Genomic DNA, 20,900 nt, shown 5'->3' with positions numbered 1-20,900 from the left:
GGCCTCGTCAGACAAGATTCAAGAACCGCCGTCTACCCATCTTCTGCTGCGGCCGTCACCAACCCAAGTGCGAGCATTGCCGGGCCGCAGTTGGCCCAGGTTCGCAACGCAAGAATACTTCATCAACGGCTGCAGTGAAAGGGATCTGCTCCTCGCTCGAGCAACACACAGCAGTGGCGGAAGTGCGCACAACGTTCGTACAGCCAGAGGACTAATTGCACCTACTATCGTTGCAGCCGGAAAAGAGGCCTCGTCAGACAAGATTCAAGAACCGCCGTCTACCCATCTTGTGCTGCGGCCGTCACCAACCCAAGTGCGAGCATTGCCGGGCCGCAGTTGGCCCAGGTTCGCAACGCAAGACTATACACCATCAACGGCTGCAGTGAAAAGGATCTGCTCCTTGCTTGAGCAACACACAGCAGTGGCGGCAGCGCGCACAACGTTCGTACAGCCAGAGGACTAATTGCACCTACTATCGTTGCAGCCGGAAAAGAGACCTCGTCAGACAAGATTCAAGAACCGCCGTCTACCCATCTTGTGCTGCGGCCGTCACCAACCCAAGTGCGAGCATTGCCGGGCCGCAGTTGGCCCAGGTTCGCAACGCAAGACTACGTCATCAACGGCTGCAGTGAAAGGGATCTGCTCCTCGCTTGAGCAACACACAGTAATGGCGGCAGCGCGCACAACGTTCGTACAGCCAGAGGACTAATTGCACCTACTATCGTTGCAGCCGGAAAAGAGGCCTCGTCACACAAGATTCAAGAACCGCCGTCTACCCATCTTGTGCTGCGGCCGTCACCAACCCAAGTGCGAGCATTGCCGGGCCGCAGTTGGCCCAGGTTCGCAACGCAAGACTATACACCATCAACGGCTGCAGTGAAAAGGATCTGCTCCTTGCTTGAGCAACACACAGCAGTGGCGGCAGCGCGCACAACGTTCGTACAGCCAGAGGACTAATTGCACCTACTCTCGTTGCAGCCGGAAAAGAGGCCTCGTCAGACAAGATTCAAGAACCGCCGTCTACCCATCTTGTGCTGCGGCCGTCACCAACCCAAGTGCGAGCATTGCCGGGCCGCAGTTGGCCCAGGTTCGCAACGCAAGACTATACACCATCAACGGCTGCAGTGAAAAGGATCTGCTCCTTGCTTGAGCAACACACAGCAGTGGCGGCAGCGCGCACAACGTTCGTACAGCCAGAGGACTAATTGCACCTACTATCGTTGCAGCCGGAAAAGAGGCCTCGTCAGACAAGATTCAAGAACCGCCGTCTACCCATCTTGTGCTGCGGCCGTCACCAACCCAAGTGCGAGCATTGCCGGGCTGCATTTGGCCCAGGTTCGCAACGCAAGACTATACACCATCAACGGCTGCAGTGAAAAGGATCTGCTCCTTGCTTGAGCAACACACAGCAGTGGCGGCACCGCGCACAACGTTCGTACAGCCAGAGGACTAATTGCACCTACTATCGTTGCAGCCGGAAAAGAGGCCTCGTCAGACAAGATTCAAGAACCGCCGTCTACCCATCTTGTGCTGCGGCCGTCACCAACCCAAGAGCGAGCATTGCCGGGCCGCAGTTGGCCCAGGTTCGCAACGCAAGACTATACACCATCAACGGCTGCAGTGAAAAGGATCTGCTCCTTTGCTTGAGCAACACACAGCAGTGGCGGCAGCGCGCACAACGTTTGTACAGTCAGAGGACTAATTGCACCTACTATCGTTGCAGCCGGAAAAGAGGCCTCGTCAGACAAGATTCAAGAACCGCCGTCTACCCATCTTGTGCTGCGGCCGTCACCAACCCAAGTGCGAGCATTGCCGGGCCGCAGTTGGCCCAGGTTCGCAACGCAAGACTATACACCATCAACGGCTGCAGTGAAAAGGATCTGCTCCTTGCTTGAGCAACACACAGCAGTGGCGGCAGCGCGCACAACGTTCGTACAGCCAGAGGACTAATTGCACCTACTATCGTTGCAGCCGGAAAAGAGGCCTCGTCAGACAAGATTCAAGAACCGCCGTCTACCCATCTTGTGCTGCGGCCGTCACCAACCCAAGTGCGAGCATTGCCGGGCCGCAGTTGGCCCAGGTTCGCAACGCAAGACTATACACCATCAACGGCTGCAGTGAAAAGGATCTGCTCCTTGCTTGAGCAACACACAGCAGTGGCGGCAGCGCGCACAACGTTCGTACAGCCAGAGAACTAATTGCACCTACTATCGTTGCAGCCGGAAAAGAGGCCTCGTCAGACAAGATTGAAGAACCGCCGTCTACCCATCTTGTGCTGCGGCCGTCACCAACCCAAGAGCGAGCATTGCCGGGCCGCAGTTGGCCCAGGTTCGCAACGCAAGACTATACACCATCAACGGCTGCAGTGAAAAGGATCTGCTCCTTGCTTGAGCAACACACAGCAGTGGCGGCAGCGCGCACAACGTTCGTACAGCCAGAGGACTAATTGCACCTACTATCGTTGCAGCCGGAAAAGAGGCCTCGTCAGACAAGATTCAAGAACCGCCGTCTACCCATCTTGTGCTGCGGCCGTCACCAACCCAAGAGCGAGCATTGCCGGGCCGCAGTTGGCCCAGGTTCGCAACGCAAGACTATACACCATCAACGCCTGCAGTGAAAAGGATCTGCTCCTTGCTTGAGCAACACACAGCAGTGGCGGCAGCGCGCACAACGTTCGTAAAGCCAGAGGACTAATTGCACCTACTATCGTTGCAGCCGGAAAAGAGGCCTCGTCAGACAAGATTCAAGAACCGCCGTCTACCCATCTTGTGCTGCGGCCGTCACCAACCCAAGAGCGAGCATTGCCGGGCCGCAGTTGGCCCAGGTTCGCAACGCAAGACTATACACCATCAACGGCTGCAGTGAAAAGGATCTGCTCCTTGCTTGAGCAACACACAGCAGTGGCGGCAGCGCGCACAACGTTCGTACAGCCAGAGGACTAATTGCACCTACTATCGTTGCAGCCGGAAAAGAGGCCTCGTCACATAAGATTCAAGAACCGCCGTCTACCCATCTTGTGCTGCGGCCGTCACCAACCCAAGAGCGACCATTGCCGGGCCGCAGTTGGCCCAGGTTCGCAACGCAAGACTACGTCATCAACGGCTGCAGTGAAAGGGATCTGCTCCTCGCTTGAGCAACACACAGCAGTGGCGGAAGTGCGCACAACGTTCGTACAGCCAGAGGACTAATTGCACCTACTATCGTTGCAGCCGGAAAAGAGGCCTCGTCACACAAGATTCAAGAACCGCCGTCTACCCATCTTGTGCTGCGGCCGTCACCAACCCAAGTGCGAGCATTGCCGGGCCGCAGTTGGCCCAGGTTCGCAACGCAAGACTATACACCATCAACGGCTGCAGTGAAAAGGATCTGCTCCTTGCTTGAGCAACACACCCCTACCTAAAAACCCAGTAGACATTTTTCCAGATTAATTTAGTCTGGATTATGGAACCGGAAATCCATCTGGAAATCTATCTGGATCGACAGCTACTGGAACCGTTCTGGAAATCAATCTGGGTATGTACTACTGGATCCATTCCGGTAGGGTGTCTTCTGGAAATCCAGCCGGATACGCAGTACTGGAATCCAGTCTGGAACGCAGTATTCTGGAAATCGGGTCGAGTTTAGTGGCCTCTCGATGCCATACCTATTATATATATGATAATTTAACCGGATAGGGGGATATCACAGCTGGAATCGCTCCAGGTCATAAGGCAGCAAACCAGTACTAGGATGCTGACAACCAAGCGTACAATAGCACAACCATGACGTGGTACATAAAATCACAACCATGACGTGCTACATGAAACACAGTACAAAATATGGCGGCTCTGCTTTTTATTCCACTTGCCCATTTAGTTCTTCTTTGCCCTGCGAGCAGCTGCCCTCTCATCAGCACGGTTGTTGTCACACAGGAAGTTAGACAACTTCGTCCGCATTGCTTCTAATCTTTCCGTTCTCGTGAACTCCCCCATCTGGAGTGTGTCGATCCGCAGACCCAGTGCAACTGAAAAGAAGAAACAACAACCAAACGTCAAACTTAAATTTTGTTCTGTCATATAAACATTACAGTTAACATGAAACTGACTAAGGAAAGCATAGCAATAAGGTTCAATTATTTGCTGTTCATTCAAAATTCAATTGACACATTCCCTAAATATAAGCTTATTTCGCTAATATCCACGATAATAGCAAGCTAATTATTCCTAGATGAATAGCACTGCACTCTAATTTACTTGTCTGGACACTAATTACTTGACAAGCACCGGCACTGTTTAAAATTTAATGTGGAAACATGCAATAATTAAATACAGTATGGCAAGGGCTCTAAACTCAAACCTATTACAGTTAAATCTCGATGTGATAAAGTCCCGTGGAGCTGAAAACTATTCAATTAAATCTGGGATTTCCTTTTTCAGTGTTTCGATTTGATAACTCCAAGGTTTAATGTCGCGGCTCCAAGAAACTACCGCGGTCCTGTAGGAGTCTGCACACACCGGAAATGTCAGCCGTGCATTTATAAAATCAATCATCAAAAGCAACCCACACCATGCTTGGGCATAAAACGGAAATAAGCCTTGAACTCTCGAGAGAACGACAGATTTATTTCTCTCAAAAAAGCCTATAATCTTTGCCTGCAAGCGCCTTGTAAATAGTAGGTTCAGATAGTTCTTGTAACCTGCAAGCATTTTCTGAAAGCCAATCACCAGCTTTGAGTCTGTCCATGTCTCTACTCGCTGCACATTAGTTTCCCAACAATCCCATAGCGTTCTTCAAAATGCGACAGCGATGCAGGACTCCCCTAAAGTTGTTGCACACCGACAAGCAAGCAAAAGTGACCACTCTCTTTTGCAGCACTTCTCCGCCTGTTAGAATGCATTATTGCTTTACTTTGTTTCACTGTACAAGCTTCCCGATCCAACTGCAGGCACACTCTTAATGCACAGCAATAAATACAAGCATGCCTTTTACATGGTTCAAGTTTGTACCAGGATTTGTTTAAAGCCACCCACCTTCCATGGCATTAACCTTTATAGGGGTCAGCTCTTTCTTGGCTGTGGCCCCATCCTTCACCAAGCGCCGGCAGGGCAGCCCCTTGACGCTCCTGTCCAAGAGTTCCTCCGGCTCCCACAGACTCCGGGCGATCCAAGCAATAAACTTCGAGTCAGTTTTACCCATCTTTAGGGAAAGGTCCATCCGCTTCTTCGTTATAAACACGCCATTCCTCAGGTGCACCTGAAAAAAGTTAAAGAAAAGCAAAGAAGTGTTGGCCCTTTGTATAAAAAAAAAAGAAAAAAGAAAAAACTGTTTACAAAGAAATGTAAAAAAAAAAACATTCGAGAGATACACTATTATCCAGTAAAAGGTGTCCAAGAACCAGAAAGGGAGCACTTTTATGTCTCTTTTGTAGGTGTCATATTGGCTCGTATAATGTGCTAGTACTACAAAAGCAAAACATCTGACAGGTTAATAATTTTTTTACCAGAAACAAATGTTGAGAAAATTTCTTGCCAGAAACTGATTACTTGTCAAAACCGATATTGCAGTTCCCTCTGCCTGGTCTCATAGACGGTACAAGGGAAAATCTTTCAGTGCCTATTTTCAGACTTATAAGAAGTGACAGGTCAAGAAAGTGTACGAGCTGAAGAAGGAAGCAGGCAGAAACTCGGTGTGCAAGAAAGGTTCCTCCTCTCCCATCCGAACTTCCTCCTTTCGAGCTTATACACTGTTCTTGACCCGCCACTGACAATAGGAAACCTAAACTCCTTAAAGTGCCAGTTGCTCGCTTGTGAAAAATTATACGAGCATGCCAACCAAGGTTTGCAAGAATGCACCCAGAAAAAGCTGATGAAGAGTGCAAGAAGGTTGCCTCCCACTTTTATATTCACCGTCTTCCCCACGGGTTAAAATGGGCTGCATAGCGATAATGGACAGACATTGCAGTTTTGAGCCGTAACAAGAGTAGCCAGATCTTTCTCAGCTTTGATAAAGCGCACATTCAATAAAATAAAAGCAATCCAGATGCTGTGGTTGCGCTACGATACTGTCAAGACCGGTTATAGCGAAGTCAATGGGAATCGGAAATCACTTCGATATATCCGCTGTTTCATTATAACCGACTTCGGTTAACAAAGTGCAAAAGAGAATGGGAAATTGTGATCGCTTCGTTGTAGCCGCTATTTCGTTATAATAGACTTCGTTATAACCGGTCTCGACAGTACATGGCACAAAGATTGTCCCTTGAGCCTTAATTATAAGTTTATGAGATCCCTTTTACAGACAGGCTAGTGTAAATTGGGCAGATGGGACAATACTTGAATAATTGATTAAAATACCATGTCAGTTCCTATAAAGGATGCAGGTCTTTAGGCTTGCCGGTACATTGTGTGATTGTGCTAGCAAACTGTGCTCATGTAAATGGCCACATATTTAGACTGCAGAAAGCAACTATTGCAGGAGAAAGTCAAGGCGTATGTGATACAAGAAAGAAGGGATAAGGGATCTACCTGTGCAAGCCAATCTTCTATAGCTGTGTTAGGAAGTAAGGTGGCATTTGAAGTCCCAGTGAGCATCTCTCTATTTTAACTGATGCTTGTCATGTTTAGTTATGTTGACATCACCATGCTAAAGGCTAGGCTTGCAAACACCACACCTGAGCACAAATGATTCTATCGTGCGTCCCGCGTGCCTCGGCTACATGGGCACTAGTGGCGATTAAAGCGACAGTTCTTCCAATTCATACTTCTGACTCTTCTGGGACATGACAGGATAAGAGCTGACCACCCAATCAAGAAATGTATGGAAAGTACATTTGATTCCAAGTAAGACACAAGAAGAAAGTGTTTTATAAGCACTTTGAAGTTTGTACCAGCCATTAATTCATTATTAAAGGTTATTGCCTCCAGCAATGAGCTAGTATGCTTTTTGTGCAATAGCATTGGGGAAGAACCCGACCACTAGGGCACATCCTTTGAAACAGAAACCACCACCATGAAAGGGTTAATAGTGTAGGACGTTGACAGATGAGCCAGAAATGTGCACTGGCCCGCCATACTGTTTAGTTGCGCTTTCTGGCTCAGTTCTGTAAGTGTAGTTTTAAGTTGTGCTCAGAGATGGCGCTTTTCGTGCAAGGTGACAGTGTAGTGCACTACCCATTGTACGGCTTCAACATTCAGAACAAGGTTGAAAAATAATTAAGTAAAATGCCGAAGATGTGCAAGATATGACCGCTGGCGAATCTTTCAATGTGCAAGATCTAGACGACGCTATAACACGAATGAGAGCCTACGACACTCATAATTCTGTGTCAATTAAGAGAATGTCATTAGCTCAGAACTGCAAAAGCATGATGGACATCATTGCCGACATCACTATGACTAAAGAAGTTGAAAGCAAAGAGGACATGGACAAAAAAACAGTGATCACACAAAGCTCACGTTTGCAGATGGGATCATGGCCCTCGATACTTTAAAAATGTTTGTCAATATCCACGGCTGCACAGAAAGTGAGGACGGGCCGCGAGTGCTCTAGACTGTCCTTGTTGAACATTTGATCTAAGCACCAAGTAGCAATCAAAACCTCTGGTTCGATGCTGCAACTGCTTGATAAGAAACGTGTTGTTGACCATTTGCTGGAAGCGCCGAATAGCGATCATAAGCAGTCTGTAATGCGTTCTAAATTCCCCATGATCGTTAAATTCTATTTAAATTAAATTGTCATGTTAGACTTGCCTCCTATCTCATCTGTAGCCCTGCTGAGCATTAATGAATATTACGTCTTCCCAGATAATAGGGTTTTTTATGCTAACCCATTAAAAAGACATATGAACAAAGTTTTATTAAATTTGCCTTAGCATTTTAAAAGAAAATTACAGGGATTGACAGTGTCCAGTACATTTGAAAAATACAAGAAATCAAGAAAGCAGTCTAGCAATGATTTGGTTCTCTATATTTACCATGCCATCAACCTCCGCCAGCTCAGGAGGACAGTCAGGAGGGACTTCCTGCTGCTGTGCTGCAGCACCTGGGGCTATTTGCAGTGGCCGTAGCGGTGCACCGCCCGCTCGTAGCGGTGCAACATCCGGAAGTTCCGCAGGCTGTGCTCCACCAGGTTGGAGCCTTGCCTTTGCGATGAGCTCAGGTCGAGGACCAGCTGGTAGTGGTGTAGCCGCTGCGACGAACTCTGGTTGAGAACCAGCCTGTGCCTGTCCAGTCTCTGGAACAATCCTAGGCCGTGCGCAAGCCACAAGCGTCGCAGCCACTGCGACAGACTTGGACCGTGCGCCAGCCTGAGGCGGAGCGGCATCTGCAATAAACACAAAGTAATTTCAAAGCAGGTTAATGTAATTACAGCTAGAGCAAGACATGCAAATGTAGAAGGAAGGCTATGAAGCACTATAAATTTCCAAAACACAAGATACATTACTTCACTAACACTTCTATCTGAGCCTACCTTTGCACTGCAGAAGCTAATACTGGTCATGCAGTACCGATGTTGAGTAGCTTAATGGCATCGTCACTCCCAAGTTGTACAACCGGGAATATTTGCATCAATGATTAATTGGAATAGCTACAATGAATTTGTCAGCATCATCTGTGACAACAAAAATGTGAAAAAAAAAACTCTGGGGAGTATTTACACAAATATATAAATTTATAAAATAATAATATAATTACCTAGCTAAAAATTAAACGCGATTTAAAGAGAGGAACTAGACTATCTAGTCGGGCTCGCGCTGGTTAGGCCCAGACAAACACTGACACAGCACTCATATTCAATCCATGCCCTGTGGTGGCCTTTCTTGGTGACGCAATGAATTTCAGTACTACGGCCTTGCTACAAAGTGCTGTTGAAAGTTTCTCCCCTCCCCCCCCCCCCACTTTTTTTAACAGCTCTTCGAAGTTTAATAGTTATGTTTGCAGCTCTTAGGCCGTGTCACTCAAGCCACCCATGGAATAGACCGCAAAAGGGGTGGCTTCAGCAATAAAATTTAAACAAAGGAGGATGGGGTGCAGAAAAAGTGTACAACCTCCAGATTTTTTAACAATATAACACGACCTCCAACCAGCCGCTACATCAGCGCATTATCATGGCATGAAGCGGTGTTATCAACACGTAGGCACGTGTGCAGAGGCCATATGCCACAATGGGGAGGGAACATCTGCCCCCGAGGCTGTTCCCTAACCAAACTTAAGCGCTTCTCCTGTTGTCAGCACCGTCCCCTTACCAGTAATCGCCGGTCAGTTTCCTGTAGGTGCAAAGAAATAAAAAAGTAAAGAAAACGGCGTAGAAGCGAGTTTTGCTGGATCACGCAGAACAGATTTCTTGTTTATTGTATTTTGCATAAAATTACGCTGCTTGCTAAAAGAAAAAAAAATTCAAATTTCATGAATAATTTATTAGCGAATGTCATGGGTTAAATTTGGGTTAACAAAAACATTCAGTCAATGTTGGGTATTAACACATTACTCAACAACCCTGGAAGGCCCAAGCTGACCGACCAACACCAGCTATGTAGTGTGGAAGATTCGTAAAGTGCAGGTGGAAGGTTTCTTTCATTTCCGATGTAGCGTGATTTCATGGCAAAACACACCGTCACGCCCTCTTTTATTTAAAATTTTTTAAAAGCGGCAAGCCATTTCAAGGGAGAAAAAAATGCAAACAGTGCGAGGTGGCGCACCCCTCTTATCCCTGATTCAGAGTAGAGAGAGTGCAGACCGGTCATGCATAAGGTAACAGCGTAGCAGACGATGCCAACATTGGCGCATGCCTTCTGCATACACGCTAGTCTCGTTGATTTCAGCACTTCACGAAGTGGCGACACGGTGATTAAACAGCCGGTTCGCGCTGAAGAAGCCCAAGGCTGTCTGAAGAAGCCCAAGGCAATCTGCCACGTAAACACTTTAAAAGATCTTTAATGAGCTGTACATGTATAAATCCTAATAAAGGCAGTATCGGAGGTGTCGAGGTCCCATTAGACGTAAAATATTCGTATTTGAAAATATTTGGCTCAATTCACAGTCAAAATGTTGGTATTCGCACACCTCAACTATTTTTTACTACTTATATAAGGCAAATAATTCAAATTACACAAAGGATGGTAAGCACTATGTTCCCAGCTTTGTAGGCAATCTTACATGAACATCCAGCTTCCACTAGTTGGCCCTCCATTTCGTCTTCACTGGCAAAGCCATGCGGCTCCACAGTGTCAAAGAGAGACCTCCGGACAGCTGGTGCAGTGCCCCTTGAAGGCTCTGAAAAAACAAAAATAAATTAATAAGGTGCAATCTTGGAGTAACATGGATTATAACAAACTTTTCAGTCTTGTAATGATACATCATTTAGCTTTTTTGTAATAAAAAATATTCATAACAAATTTAAAAAGTCGCACCCATGCTATTAATTATTGATGCAAGCAAACCTGAAACATGCCAGTCATTAAGACTTATCTTTTCGTGCTCAAAGGTTTAAAACCCTCAAACCTTATAATTCTTTTATAGGGGGGAGGTGGGTTTATATTCTTATGATCGCAAACACTGCTGCCCTATAGTATTTCTTACATTAAAGGTACACTGCAACTAAAAACAAAGCATTCTTTTAAACAGCCTTGTTCAGGCATGCATGTCACGAGTTGGCTTTTCTCTTGAAAAAAAATAATTGGAGCAATGTTTACAATACAAGACTCATTTTGGTTTGCATCTTTGCCATGTGCTAGTGCGCATTGACTGGAAAGTGGTTGCGACACATCACACCGAGCAACCCTTTTTGTAGCTTCGCCTAGGTCATCAAAAAATCCTATTGAAACATGTAACTATACAGCACTCGACACAGCTGAGCTTACAAGGCAGCGGAGGCTGCATTTGCTTGCTGGACAAGCAACTGACGGTCTTGCACCACATCATCCGACTCTGTGTGCACACACAGGCATAGTAAGAAGGGTCAGACGCAGGTGATTTATTGATTAGGTAAGCACATAGCTTTTACCACATTGCCACCATTGCGACCAACTGAGTGTGGGCGAGTAACCTTGGAATAAAATGAATCTTCAGAATATCTTCACAAAAGGAAGATGCAATTGCATGCAGTACATCCACTGACCTACGACCACTTCAAATTCTATGAATGCCTGTAACACGTACCTGTAACACCAGAGGCATTTGAGCTCGATGCCCCTTGCCCGCATCTGCAGGGTTCTACGGTTTCTGTAAGAAAAGGCATGGGAAATGAATGTAGAATCACATTTTTTTTTTATCTGACTGCAGTGTAACAATGCTATGGGAGTGAGTGGAGCCTATTTGATTTCTAGGTGCCCCAAATAGCACCATGTCCTATTTACAGCATTACCCACTGATATTGTGGCTGAGTTTTGTGTCACCTCATCAAATTCTTAGTTAGATATAGACCGTTCCATTAGGGTCATAGCAGAGAGGGTAAAAAAAGAAAAAAAAATGCCCTTTCCCTTCATTCGCATGTCGTCCGCTCCGCCAAGTGGGCTGCACCTAGCATCCGGCTGGCGTACGAACTCTGTTTCAAATCGCGTCATTTTGGAAATTTCAAACGCAGATTTGGGTATGCCAGTTATCGTATAATACTATGCTAGATAAAAAGACTAACAGGGTCCAATCGCGCTGTAGCCTGCGTGCAAATAAAAAAAAATTAGGGAAAACTGTGTCAGATTGGCCGGTCTCTCAGGCGAAAAATAAATCCGGCTGCTGTACCTTTTTTACTATACAAAGTTTGTACTGGTGTAGGCCTTTAGCGACCATGAGTGGAAGTCTGAAATAATAAATAAAAATGTGCTCTCCTGCCGCAATACACGCAGTAGTTGAGGGTAGTACTGCTGGCTGACTAAACTGCCATTTAAGTAAAGGAAAAACGATAAGCTAGTTGATTGTTTACTGAAAAAGAACAACAGAGAGCTCTAGGCTGATTTTGGAGTAGCCGTAACTATTCTAAGAACGCGAACCACATCATAACGGCAGCCACGAGTAAGAGTTCGATGTTCTGTACAGCCCAAAGATGGAGGATGGAAACCTCCCGGTTTGTCGTCTGCTAGCGGAGTCGGGCGCGTGCCCTCTCTCTCGTTTTACCCCGCTGAACCAAAAACCCACTGAATTTCCCGGATGTATGGAGAGGGCACTGCTGTCGAACAAAATGGTGCCGTCCAGACAGCGCTAAATGGAATGGTCTATATGCACCACATTATGCCAGTCGAGAAAGGCATCCGAGGCCGAGATCACATAACACTCTTACGATGAAAAACGTGCATAAGAATTCTACGACAGCTTCCAAGCTGTCTTGGGAACTCCTTAGCGATCAACGTAGCCACACATCGCCTGAGTGACTTGAATGCTTTGCCGCGACAAGCAAGGGGCATTTGTTATGTGTGCTGCCCTCATGCGTCCTGACTTCAACAGGGGAAGAAGAGAATGAAGAGCGTGAAACTACACAGGCAGGATGCAGCCCCAGTTTCTGCTGAGCGACCGAACTCGTCTCAATTCCCCGATTAGGCATAGACACGGCTAGCGTGACGCGCCTTGATGAACCAATGCAAGTGGTGCCCGTAATACATTGAGGGAGAGTTTCCTTCTTTCTGCTTGTTGGTTGGCCTTTAAGTATCCTTGGGCCAGAGTAGTGCTAGTACACCCATGCAAAGTGAAAAGCTTTCCAGCAATATTTCGTTGAACAGGACCTTTAGAGAAGACGCTTTTTGTGAATCAGGCCTCAGATGTACTATCATGGACTTTGTTAGCTGTAACACGCGAGTGGCGGCCGTCCCGCATCCTTAGCGCTGCATTGCAGGCGACGTCCAAAGCTCCATGCATGCGCTGTGTGGCGGACTCGCTCTTCTCGCCTGCGAGCACACCCTCGCTTTGTCGTCTACCAGGCGTAGAGCAGACGACGCCGCAGCTCTCACCAATGTTCGCTGAACACGGTTTCGTATTCAGCAAACCACCACAAATAGGCGCCCACGCTTTCGTGGGCGCCTCTTACACGGCGCTTGATTCCCTGACTCACGGATAAGCGTCCGCTGGGCTGAGGGCAACCATCGCCCCTTATGCCCGTGTCCCACTAGAGCGACAGACAGAGACAAGAGACAGCGACAAGCCTCAAACCCATGCAGCATGTGATGGTACCTTTGACAGGCGTTGAGTCGTTTGGTACTCGTGAAGTAAGCAGGAGTGATTGCAAGCCTGCCAAAGATACCCTCGCGTGCATGATGCTCGTGTTTGAGCATAGCCTCCTTTATTCTACGAAGCCTCTCTCATCGCGAAAGACTCTGGTTTGAGGCTTGTCGTCTTTTGTTTCTGTATGTCGCTCTAGTGGGACACAGGCATTATTCTATATATCACGGTAGATTACGCTTTTTCTCTCGGAAAAGCTGCAATCAAAGATCTATCTCTGATTCACACCTGCTGCGCTCATATCCGTTCGCAAACACGTATGATCGAAGCATGCATTGCGTACACCTTTTTCTAAAAAAATATATAAATAAAATAAATATATAAAGGGTTTATGCTACAATAACTTTGCAATCTGTGCCAATATACATCGCCTGTATTTATTGATTTCAAGACCTGCTCAGTGTGGTGAGGATATCAGACGAGCAGAGACGGCTGATAACAGGTTTGTGCCTAAAAGTGGCGCCCACAAAACCGCGATCAGCGAACATTCGCAAGTGCTGTGGCGTCGTCTGCTCTACGCCTAGCAGTCGATAAAGCGAGGGTGTGATCGCAGGAGGGAATAGCAAGCTCGCCACACGGCGCAAGTGCGGAGTTTCGGATGGCATCTGCTATGCAGAGCTCGGGGTGCGGGACGGCCGCCGCTGGCATGTCACAGCTAACAGAGTCCACGATAGTACAGATACAAACAGTAGAACCTCTCGTAAAGGCTAGGACTGGCACACAAGATTAGGCCCCAATCTCTGACCAATACAGAGATGATATGAAGCTTGTTTGAACCACAGACACAGCAAATACCCGGGTTTGAATCTTGTAGCTTAAATTATCTCAGGGGCTACATGGTTGTCAAGTTACCTCCAGATGGGACGAAGCGCCACCCACGTCCAAAGGACGCTCAGGGGAAAGCACTTACCAAAAAAGTAGCAACACTGTACACAATCCATTACTCTGTATGACTTATGTGCAGTGGCCCAATTTTTCAATAATATCAAGTGAGCGTCGACCGCCGGGACGGCCAGCGCCGCGCCGCGGAAAAATGCGGCGTCACGGGAGAGATTAAGCGTGTGCGCACAAAGCTCTTTCTGGTGGGAGCGTCGTCTGCTAGGCTATTCGGTGGACCGCACACAACCCCTGCTCATTATCTGCTGGCACAGCTAACCGCCTTTAAGCAAAGATCTGAATAGCGCTTGCTTGCGTGATACTGCTCAGGCGTGGCATAAACCGCGCGTCATCTCAAGTTTAATTTACTTTTCTTTTTTTTTTCATTTCATGTTTGCGTTTACTTTGTGAATACAAACAAAAATGAAAAATATGGTGACGGGACGAACTGGATGCAACAATGCATTAAACTATATATCGCAGACAATGCTACGAGGCATCAAAACCAATCCAGTGCTTTCACCCTGCCACGTGACATTGTGCTTCCCCGTGCAGTTGTACCCAATTGGAAGGCCACGTGACACACTTTTAGCGATGGACTGGCCAAGATAACTCGTAGCGTCGGCTGAGGTACAACACAAAGTGAAACGGAGTATAGACAGGGTTTCCGCTTGGGCTTGGTGTTTTGTACTATCAACTGCGTTGTTGCTGTCGTCATCTAGACTATGGTAGCCGGGTAGTCACAGTTTTCCTTGACTAGCGGGCGCGCGCACATTTTTATGCCTCCTCGAGTGCCCATAGAAACACAGGCATGCATTGTGAGAATGTCAATGGGTGGCATGATGCAAAAGGATAAAGAAACAACAGTGGAGGTTACACATGCTAACATCAATAGGATTTTGAACGCATTTCAAAAGGTGGTATCGGCGGTGCACTTCGACATTGCAAGCACCCTGCCCTCCTTTGCTACGGAGCAGGTGCTGAGTGCGAGCCTAGCAGACAACGCTCCCACCAGAAAGGGCTTTGTGCGCACGCACTTAATCTCTCCTGTGACACCGCATTTTTCCACCGCACAGCGCTGGCCGTCGCGGCGGTCGACACTCGCTTGATACTATTAAAAAAATTGGGCCACTTTAGAAGCTCAGCTCTTAACTTCCTTTTACATCACAATTAAAAAAAACAATACACAAAATTAACTTCAGTAGGGCACTATGAAACTTGAATAAAAAAAACCTGCCAAATGTAACTTACCAAGCTTTTGCAGCATTGCATTTGTGAGACGCTGAGCCATCAGCTCCTTTTCAGACAGCCTCTTCTTTAGGCTGCGGTTCTCCCTGATCACCTCCCTCATCCTGCTTTTGGTGACGAGTTCGTCTCCGCTCGACTCGCTGTCCGTCCCGCAGGGACTCCCTGCCTTCTTCCTTAAAAAGCCGTCCATTCGCCTCAGCTTTGCCGCCAGCTTCAAGGTTTTCTGTGCCTTTGGTGGCACTCGATCCACCCTTCCTCTCTTGAACATGCAAGAATAAAAACAGATTTTTAAACATATCTTCGCAAAAAATGTCAAATACAGACCAGAATCCGAATATTGAAACACGATAGCCAGCCTTCTGGTGAGGACAGTTGTGATCTGAATGCGCTTGCAATGCAGCAGTTTGTCATAAGAAAAACCAGGGGTAATCAGTGCTTTACTGGCCGATCAACCAAGTACCCAGTTTGGCATGCTTGGGAGTGCGGTGTCAACACCAGCATATGCCAAACTAGCCACTCCATTAAAGGGATATTGAACCAAAATTTGAATTTAACATAATAAGTATGCAAAGTGTTTAACGGGGCACCACAAACCCCGAAACATCACTCATATAGAAATATCTCGGAATGAATGGCCATACCTATGGAAAATGAGGACGCGATGGAGCGAGAAATGTGTTGTCGCGTTTATTGCTCAATCGCGTCCCGTTTTGTTCGAGAACTCCTAGCCCTACTGAGCAGGACGACAATAGATTGTGAGTGGGTGGCAACCCGTGAAAAAAATGCTCATGAAAACGCCAGTGACAAATCCAGAGGATATCGTACCGCCTGGCAAAAAGTCACACTACGAAAGTACCTAAATGTGCCACTCCTGAAATTTGTTGGCTATAAGGAAAAGCAGCTTCCCAAAGAATATATTGAGAAGCTAAAGGTGTTTTGTTCGGTTGCTGGTACCTCCTCAGAGAAGCACTTATGCTATATGTTGCCCGCTGCCATCCAGAGCCGTATATTGGGAGAGTTTGGCCAGTGCGAGTGGCGACGGAGGCGCCGAAGAGGAGAAAAGCGAAGAAAAGAGGAGAGTGCCGAAGGAGCGAGAGAGAAAGAACAGAGAAAAGAGGAGACGACCGCCATTTTGACGCAACACTGTCGGCGCGGAGCACTCGAGGCTGCGCGTCGTCTGCTACAAGCTTATTTCTTTTTCGCTTGAATCAAAGTTTGCGTTTAAACACGGAGAAACTGAATTCGTTAGCTTTTTAAGCGACCGAGGAAAAACATTATGTAATTTTCTTGCCAGAGCCTGCCAAATAAAAGTAAAGATCCGAAATTTGGATGTCGATCCCATGCATTTCGCCAGGCAAATGAATGATAATGGCGGCCCTCGCCGCTCAGCTGGAAGCAGCCAAGAGTTCACGCACATGCGCTCACGCCTCTCGCTCTGCGTTGCGGGCTGATTGGCTCACTCGGGAGCAGGACGTTACGGCGGCGAGATCATAGACTTGCCAAACTCTCCCCATGTACGACTCTGCTGCCATCGAAGGCATTAAGAAGTTCTGGGGGCAATTCACGGGTGGCTTTGACAACTGGGGCACCTTCGTAGACTATAGCCATATTTACATTTATATGGCTTCAGTACGTCGACTCAAATCGTCCTTCGAAGGAAGCCGATGCGGCAAAGTTTACATGAATGCGCACAAAGCTCAACGCGAAGGTAGCGCCACGCCATGTCAAAGCTCAAAGTTAAAGCTGCACTTCGGCCGCACCATGTGACCACATTTTTCGGTGCATCGCACGTGAAGGCCTTTCGACGCTCTCGGCGAGCATAAATATTGTATCCGCTGTCTTCGATGCTGTGCAAGGAGTTACGAGACGAAAAAAACATCAAAATCCAAACGTTTTGGGCTCCGGGTCGGGCTGCCGGACCACTCTGGATGAGAGGCAATGTGCGTGCCGTGCACACGACCTGGCGAGCGGAATCGTTTCCAACCGCCCTGAGGACGCCACCGCACTTCGCCTCACCAAACCTTGTCAACCGCAACCAGACCCCGAAGCCGAAAGACTCCGACGCAGCCAGGAACGGCACCGAAGTAAAAGCTGCTTGTTCTGCGCTACCATGTAGTCAGTGCTTGGAACACTCGCCGTTGTTCGTGCTCGCACCGAAGCCTCTAGATACCCCCTCGGACGAGCAAGTTGTATTTCGCAGGGCTTGGATGAAGGCCGCCGTCTCCGAGCAGCTCATATTCCGCTCATTTAGTTTGGCGATAAAAGCTTGCGTTCCTTCTCGGGAGAAACTGCGGGTGACCACACTGAACCGCTCCCCGCCGCCACCGCCAAGGTTGGCCGCCACAATGTTCTCAGCTGTTCACTCGCTCCCGCAGCGAGCGCTGTCCCATAATTCTCCCCGTTCCAAAATGCGATGCGTCCTGCCGTTACATGGGTTGAGTGAATGCGTATTCGCCGTCTCGATCCACCTCTGTCTAGCGACTTGAATGCGATGCGCTTCCTTAGCGCATTATGCCCTTTACATGACCGCATTGAATGCGACAACTGGATTCGATACGACTAAGTCGCATTCACGTAAACGAGACTTATGTGAACATTACTGAATATGGTATAATATACTGTACAATAATAAAAAAATTATCAAATAACATACCTTGCTTCCCTTGTCCTCAAATATTTTCGGAACCACCATCCGGGACTTTTTACTGAGTTCCGTAATCAGAGTCTCTTTTGAATCTGCGATCCAAAAATAGATATCTTTGAGGCATTGACGCAAGGCAAAGACCAAGCACCAATAAGCAGCTGGTCAATCAAAATAAAAGTAATGGCTTATTGGAATTAAAAAAATATGTAGTGCCTAGAGTACCATCCGACGGCACTCTTGCAGAGCGTTCAAGTGTCGTCCAGGTACTCCACTCACACGTTGAAGTGCCGTCCAAAAGTTTAGTGTAAAACGCATTGTCAAAACAAAATTTTCAAAGCGTGGTAAGATGTCTGCCTCAGTACAGGCTTAATTTTTTTTTTTCTGTCGAGCATTTTTTTTATTTTAATTTACGATTAACACTGAAAATAAACGAATGTTGTCGACGAAACTTCGCTGAACAAAAAAATATGTGACTTCCCTTCCGGAGGTGCATGGGGGCCGGCGGGGTGGGGTGGGGGGGTCGGACGGCACTGTAGACTACAGCCTTAAAAGTATGGGCTTATAATATCCACAGAACAGATAGGAACAAAGAAGTTTAGGAGCCAAGTTACATCATAGGCTAAGCCCGAGATTATTCCGATTTGTTACAGCGCTGTAGAGGGGCAATTTCGCCAATGCTCTATGGCGCCTGAAAGTCGGTCGCGGCCTGAACATCGGTTCATAGTTTATAGGTGTTCATTTACACAACTTCCACACAGCCAAGTGCCGGGCTGCCTCCTCGGCAGGGTACAGACAGGGAACATCTCGACCTTACGGTCCGCCAGTTCCAGAATGAAAAGATCATTATTCTCATGGCGCACAGGGCTCTAAATGACCAGGCAACAAAGCAAGACAAAAAAAAATTAGTCGTTAGAAAAGACGATTTCTTACCTCCAAGGAGTACGACGTTTGCATCGTAATATCCCTCTTCTTCTCCATCACTGCCGCACCAATACGCACTAACAACTTTCTGAGGTATGTCTGAAGTACATTTTGGAGCAAAATTCTCTATTAGAGAAACCGGCATTATCGCTCGGTGATTATCTTTGTATTTAACAAGCGCAAACATAGCGAACGGTTGAACTTGCACAAAGAACTTGACCAAAACAAACGCGTAAAGGGGTGTCCAAACAGGACACTACAAAACGCACGACTCCGACAAATCGTGAAAATGGAAGCGGACGCGCCCGCTTCGCGCCCGCTTCAATTTTCACGATCTGTCGGAGTCGTGCGTTTTGTAGTGTCCTGTTTGGACACCCCTTAAGTGCCAGCACGTGCAAAAACCGGGCTATGACTTTGGCTTGGATTGGATATGCAAGTATATAAATTCGGGCGGCGCAAAAAATTATTTCCACGATTAAATACTACCCATTACAAAAAGCATATACTTGGTTCTAAAAGTTAATTATTACAGTAATATTATATCATCGCTCTTAAATGCGCATTTGTTTTTACTTTTTTCGCAAAATTATTGGTTTTGATTTGACCCAGTGTGTTTCAAAATAAAGTTTCGACACTAAAATCAGGAACTCAACGTATCAAATAGAAACTTACCTCGAATACGTCTTTTACTTGTCCAATTTACACATTTAAATTTTAAAACTCAATTCCTATTAGAAAAAAAAAAAAAAAAAGTGCCCCAAATGGATTTGTTATTTTTTTTTTATTTGGTTTGCACGTAAAGTAGAGACTTGCATTTTTAATTTGTAGATGGTAGTAGTAAATAACGTATTTGATGCAACTTTCAACTAGGTACGTTCAGTAGCGGATTTTTTTTACATGCCATTATTGAATACGTCTTTTACTAGACCCATATAAAACATTTACACAACTTACCTCGAATACACATTTTTCGCGTTTACACATGAAGATTTCAATAGACTTCTTCCAACATCGAAGCGTCCCAACGTGTACCACCCAGTGCACTAGCCACTCAGTTTCGGTTTCGATTAAGCAGCATCATTCCTTGTCATCACACCGTGGCCGAATACGCTGCTTGCGTTTTCGATTATCTGACTTTTCACGAATGTACAATACCCTCATCCCCGAGCGATACAAAACGAATACCGGAGCACTTTCTTTGGTTCACGAAACGCCGGATATTGCGCGTGCGTATACAAACGCAGTAAGACGTGGCTTAGCCACCTTACCCCACGATTGCATCTTTGAGCTCAATTTCAATAATCCTGTCTAGTACCAGTTAGAGCACTATATAGCTCCTACGGAGCAGAGTAGCGCAATCCTTTGAACCCCGTGTTTTGCCGACAACATGGCCGACAGAGCGGCTCGGCGCGAGTCACGTGGTACTTAGGGTTCCAGGAGGCGGCCCGCCCTATGGGAGAATACATGGAGATCGATACTACACGGCTGATTAAAAAATGAACGGCGAGTTCACACTTTTCAAAACTAGTCTGTCGTGAAGTTAGTAAAGCACTAAACACTTTATCAAAGTTTTAATAATATCGGATGCGTGTGCAAATTTTGAGAAGGCAATTTCCAAGGCAATGGCGTTTGAAGCAGACGATTTTTGCTCGCAGCGGAGATGGGCTTTTCGGGTTGGCCGGAGCGGGTCACGTGAATGGTGTGACGTCGCCGTGTCGTCTGCTGCATAATGCCGTTCAAGCAATTTTTTAAAAAAAGTCAGGTCCTTGCGGGGCACAAAACTTCGCGCAAATTATTCTAAAATGTTCCATTATTATGTCAAAAACGATTGCCATTCCGTACATTCCCACAATACTGAAGAAACAACGATTTTCTCACGTTCTCCATGCGTTTCTGACCGCAGTTGGAACCTCCGGGCGTTCGCCGCTAGTCGCCGAGAGGCGGCGTTCTAGATTGCGCTACTCTGCTCCGAAGGAGCTATATAGTGCTCTAGTACCAGTGAACCACAACAGAAATTTGGTCACCATGAG

The 20,900-nt window shown here is 46.9% G+C and overlaps 1 protein-coding gene across 1 annotated transcript; it reads right to left on the bottom strand.

Annotated features, from left to right (window-relative positions):
* Positions 1-3,825: 3,825 nt before the first annotated feature.
* On the bottom strand, positions 3,826-19,099 carry LOC115331693. Its single transcript, XM_040214458.3, has 8 exons — positions 18,880-19,099; positions 17,959-18,041; positions 15,309-15,564; positions 11,136-11,198; positions 10,134-10,250; positions 7,952-8,301; positions 5,010-5,232; positions 3,826-4,003 (listed from the first exon to the last, which is right to left on the bottom strand). Exons 1-8 carry the CDS (start codon positions 19,055-19,057, stop codon positions 3,852-3,854), a joined length of 1,422 nt encoding a protein of 473 aa, XP_040070392.1. The 5' UTR covers positions 19,058-19,099; the 3' UTR covers positions 3,826-3,851.
* Between the last annotated feature and the right edge of the window lie 1,801 nt (positions 19,100-20,900).

The sequence above is a fragment of the Ixodes scapularis genome, unplaced genomic scaffold, assembly GCF_016920785.2.
Source record: "Ixodes scapularis isolate PalLabHiFi unplaced genomic scaffold, ASM1692078v2 PGA_scaffold13__105_contigs__length_92229423, whole genome shotgun sequence".
Classification (NCBI taxonomy): Eukaryota; Metazoa; Arthropoda; class Arachnida; order Ixodida; family Ixodidae; genus Ixodes; species Ixodes scapularis.
Note: the sequence above shows the minus strand (reverse complement) of the source record. Positions and strands in the feature narration are given on the sequence as shown.

Excerpts from the sequence above, each read along its gene's own strand:
- LOC115331693 (XM_040214458.3), bottom strand. The coding sequence starts at position 19,057 with ATGTTTGCGCTTGTTAAATACAAAGATAATCACCGAGCGATAATGCCG. Across the intron at positions 11,199-15,308 it reads TGCAATGCTGCAAAAGCTTG|AAACCGTAGAACCCTGCAGA; the intron begins GTAAGTTACATT and ends CTTTTCTTACAG. Across the intron at positions 8,302-10,133 it reads AGTGGAAGCTGGATGTTCAT|ATGCCGCTCCGCCTCAGGCT; the intron begins GTAAGATTGCCT and ends TGTTTATTGCAG.